Raw genomic sequence first — 4,517 nt, forward strand, 5'->3', positions numbered from 1 at the left:
ATTCGTGTGCCGTCCTGACGTCACTTTGAGAAGCGTCACGTGCGTCTTTAACGTGTCAATTTCACTGTAAATACTTGGTAATAATAATGAAAAAGAACATCGACATCATTCACTAAACACGATTACGCACAGTTCAGAAATCGACAAACGTTGTGACCGTCTGCGTCACAAAATACATACGAAAAGTCGCAGGTTTTATTCTTATTTCAGCCAGGAAACACATATAGACGCAAACGCGTGCGTAATTACGCACCGAACTTGCTGTGTGCCATAAATAACTTCTTAATTTGATGGATATTTCGAAGTCGACCTTGAAACTGTCACCTCGAGCGCAAAAGAAAATACGCTGAATTAATATTATTATTATTATTTTTTTTTTTTTTTTTTCAAAAAAAAGATACAATAAAAAAGATTTTAAAAATATTTTTATAGCAATGAGGCAGGTTCAAACGCGTTTTTGTCCAAAGACGCGCTAAATTCCTCCTCTACTCGACAGTCCAAATACAATTAAAATATAGTGTTCCCCAAAGAAGCCCTCAAATGTTTTCAGAAGTGCCGAGAAGTGCTGGCGCGTTGAGAGAAATCTCCACTCGAGGCAGTGAAAGCAGAGAAAACAGCTCGTAATGACGCGCAGTGAAACCTTCCCAGAGAAGAGTCACAGCTGGTGATCAGATCAGTCATGTTGACTGAAAACTTTCCCCCCAAAAAGGTGCATTCTAATGACCGCACTAACTCTCCTGCTGCAGCGGCGGAGCGACCCCGCAGACTCCGCCTCTCCTCCGCCGCCAATTAGTCGCGATGCTCGGGCCCTTTAAGACGCAGCAGCGGGTCAGCGAGTAGCGGAGAGTCGCTCTAATTGAACTTCGCCCAATCAACAACAACTCGTTAGCAGTGACTTTTTTAAGTGCGTCCTCTCGGAGCTGCAGGGAGGGAGTCTCCTCAGGTTCCACATGGAGCTGCAGGGCGGAGGAGCTGCGACGCAGTGAGGGAGACCCGGACCTGCAGGACACTTTTCTGGACGCGTTCGGCTGGAGAGCGAGCTTTACTTTCGCGCCTGTGCGGACTGTGATGACCTCGGGCAAAGACATGAAGGCGGGTTCGGTGTTGCAGTCCAGCGGCGAGGAGCGGAGGCGAGCCCCGCTGGATCAGCTCCCGCCGCCGGCCAACTCCAACAAGCCGCTGACGCCGTTCAGCATCGAGGACATTCTCAACAAACCGTCCGTAAAGAAGTCGGTGGTGGCGAGCATCTGTCCGCCGAGAGTGCTGGAGAAAGTGGCCGGAGCGAGCGCGGCCCGCAACGGCATCAGCACGCCGTCGTCGCCGCTGTGCGCGCTGGAGGAGCTGGCCAGCAAAACCTTCAAGGGTCTGGAAGTCAGCGTCATCCAGGCGGCTGAAGGTACGACGAGCTATCGCTTCACTTCATTCGCGTTTCTGAGAGTATAATTATAATATTAGATGGTGATTTTTTTTTTTCAACTAATAAAGCAACGTATCTGTATCGTAAACTTCTCCGGCAAAACTGTTAAAAATAATCATAATAACAGTCATCAATAATGATTCTATGGCCTGTATTTGTCACGAGCATATCCGTGTTGTGTATATATTTATGTTCAATTTTATGTTGTATTGAGTCTATTTTTGTCCTGTTTCAGCATGTGATGGAATTTTACGCACAGACATTTGACACATGTTGCTGCGTGACCCGCGGTTTCATGCTATATTTGTTTAAAATGAAGTAGCAGCATTCAAGCTGTGTTTATTTGATGATTTACAAAGAGAAACTAAGCGAATACCACCACGGAACGCAGCATTTTATCTTTATTCCCCATTAAATTGCCGCGTATTTTGACGCCTCAGAGGCCTGCGGCTCTTTTACTGTGCCGTCTTTACTTGCATTGTCGTTACAATGCGACACTTCATTTGACATTTTAACTTTGTAGAGGAGTATCAACGTATATTGATGAAGTCCAAACGTATTCAGACTGGTGTTGTTCTGATCAGAGGGGAGGTTTCACAGATCTGGCCTTTAAAAGTGGAGACGTGAGCCAGCTGTGTGCTGAAGTCTGAGGGACAAACCGGTGATGAAGATGTCGTCAACCATCTGCTGCTCTGCGGGACTCCTGTTTATTTATTCACTTTTGAAGCGGCTTCCACAGTGTCGACTACAACAACAACAACAAAATGTCTGACACGCATTTTAACCGCGTCAGATTCACGCAGGTTTCCGTCGTCATTTAAGGCTGGCAGCACGAAATGCGCAGTGTTGTGTAAATGTAAGTTCAGCTGATTCCCGGCCTGCAGCGAGGTTTAAACTGACGTCTGTCATTTGTAGCGGCTGGAGGCGCCGCGACCTTTGCTGCTTAGAACAACATTTGCGAGGCGTTTAAGTGCGACTTTTAATCACCGAGATGCGGCCAAGCACGCGATCAGGTTGACGCTCTGTCAAAATAGCCTTTTGAAGTTGTAGTTTATCGGAGTTTGGTGCGTGGATTTGGGGACTTTAGAGGCCAAACGTGGCAGCACAGCCGAGGATCATCTTGGCGTCACAAACCCACGTGTCGCTGTGTGAGCTCCTGATCTGGAGCAGACAGCGTCACGCTGATCTGGACCTCAGATTTAGACCTGAAAAGAAACACGTGATTGTTCACAGCGACAACAGAAGCGTCTTACTGACTGCTCGCTTAATTTGACAGATCCTAGTGTTCGACTGAACAAACACACTCAACTTCGGCCGCAGTATTTCTTGTCTGGAGATCAGCGCGTGTGAAAACGATTGAAGAATGATCTGGTAATGTTTCAAGTCTGAACTTGAATTGAAGATATTTATTTTTTAATCGTTTTGTAATCGCTCTATTTCCTGTGTGGCGAGCGTTAACTTGTATTCTGAAGAGTGAAATGATATTAATAAGAGCTATAAATAATGTAGGTTTTAAATGCTGCATGACTGAGGACCGTGAAGCCGTTTGTGAGCGTCATTGTCGCGAACGCCGGACTCCTGTTTTGATGAATATTGGTCTGAAATTACTTGCCTTTAAGTCACATGTCTCACGTTGTGTTGTGTGGCTGTCGCGCGGCGACGGCTCGGTTCTGGACAAGGCCTTGAGCGCCGATACACGGAGCGAGGAGCTAAAGTGGGCGCGTGGCGTGTCGTGTTTGGTCGTGGAGGAGGACTCCAGACTGCTGGTCCGAGTCTCCTGCTCAGGTCACCTGCTGGGTGGATGCTTCAGGTGAAGCCGCGCGCGTCAACCCAGCCGCCCTTCAGGCCAGGGTCAGGGTCGTGAGGACTGAAGTTGTGAACGCGCCTGTGGGGTGAGAGCGCGTGTCAAACCCAAACCAGCCACATCAGTCAGCTCCGTGTTGGTGGTCAGTGTGTGTTCGAGTCATGACTTCTCTGACTGACCGGAAGTCCAGACGGTCCCCGCACATGTGAACTGTAATTCGTGACTGCGTGTGTGTGTGGTTCGGATGCGGTCAGGTGTTGCTGAACCTGACACCTCCTGTGCGCCTCACTTCCCTCCTAACCAGAGCTCCGACTGACGTGGCTGACACCTGTGATTCTCCTCCGGCAGGTCGCGAGCACCTTAATGCGTTCGGCCAGCGGCAGACGTCGAAGAAGCGGCGGAAGTCGCGGACGGCCTTCACCAACCACCAGATCTACGAGCTGGAGAAGCGCTTCCTGTACCAGAAGTACCTGTCGCCGGCGGACCGGGATCAGATCGCGCAGCAGCTCGGACTCTCCAACGCGCAGGTGATCACCTGGTTCCAGAACCGACGCGCCAAGCTGAAGCGGGACCTGGAGGAGATGAAAGCGGACGTGGAGTCGCTGAAGAAGATCACGCCGCAGACGCTGCAGAAGCTGGTCACCATGGAGAGCATCGAGGAGGCCCAGGCGGAGGGCGGGTCGCCCAGCGTCTCCCCAAGCTCGCACGGACACCATGGCTTCCCGCAGTCGCCCTCCTCCTCCAGGGACCAAACCACGGACGAGTTCTCGGAGGACGACGAGGAGATCGAAGTGGACGACTGAGCTGGGGTTCTGTGGACGAACCCGGGGCATTTTTGTTTCTTCCCAAACTTTTGCACGGACGACGGACAAACACTCGAACATTTTGGGCCGATTTCCCTCTTTCTATTTATTTCTTCTTCCGCTCCCACGTGACTGTCGGAGGAGCGCCAAAACACTTGTTTTCTAGCGGTCAGTTTGCGCCAAATATTTCCTGCCGGACCTCTACGTGGGTGTCGGACCCCGCTGACGGACTTTTGTGTACATAGGAAGAATTTTATTGTATTTAATCAGCATCGATGTAAATAAAGTTCTATGATATTTCAAGCCCTGCACGGAGGCGTGATTCTGGGGGGACAACCGTGGTGCGTTCGAGGCCCGCATCCTCACCAGTCAGTTCAAAATAGACAAATACATATGAGTCAATTAATGGATCATAGTAAAAACGAAAATATTTATTTAGTTCTTAGTTTTGATCCTCGGTGTTGTGTCCTTTGCTGTCCCTCGTTTCAAATAA

The 4,517-nt window shown here is 49.5% G+C and overlaps 1 protein-coding gene across 1 annotated transcript; it reads left to right on the top strand.

The window, feature by feature from the left end:
* The first annotated feature begins 1,068 nt into the window (after positions 1–1,068).
* lbx2 (ladybird homeobox 2) lies at positions 1,069–4,061 on the top strand. Its single transcript, XM_053878654.1, has 2 exons — positions 1,069–1,396; positions 3,570–4,061. The coding sequence occupies exons 1-2, from the start codon at positions 1,069–1,071 to the stop codon at positions 4,022–4,024; spliced, it is 783 nt and encodes a 260-aa protein (XP_053734629.1). The 3' UTR covers positions 4,025–4,061.
* The last annotated feature ends 456 nt before the right edge of the window (positions 4,062–4,517 follow it).

Source organism: Synchiropus splendidus, chromosome 11 (assembly GCF_027744825.2).
Source record: "Synchiropus splendidus isolate RoL2022-P1 chromosome 11, RoL_Sspl_1.0, whole genome shotgun sequence".
NCBI classification, from domain to species: domain Eukaryota; kingdom Metazoa; phylum Chordata; class Actinopteri; order Syngnathiformes; family Callionymidae; genus Synchiropus; species Synchiropus splendidus.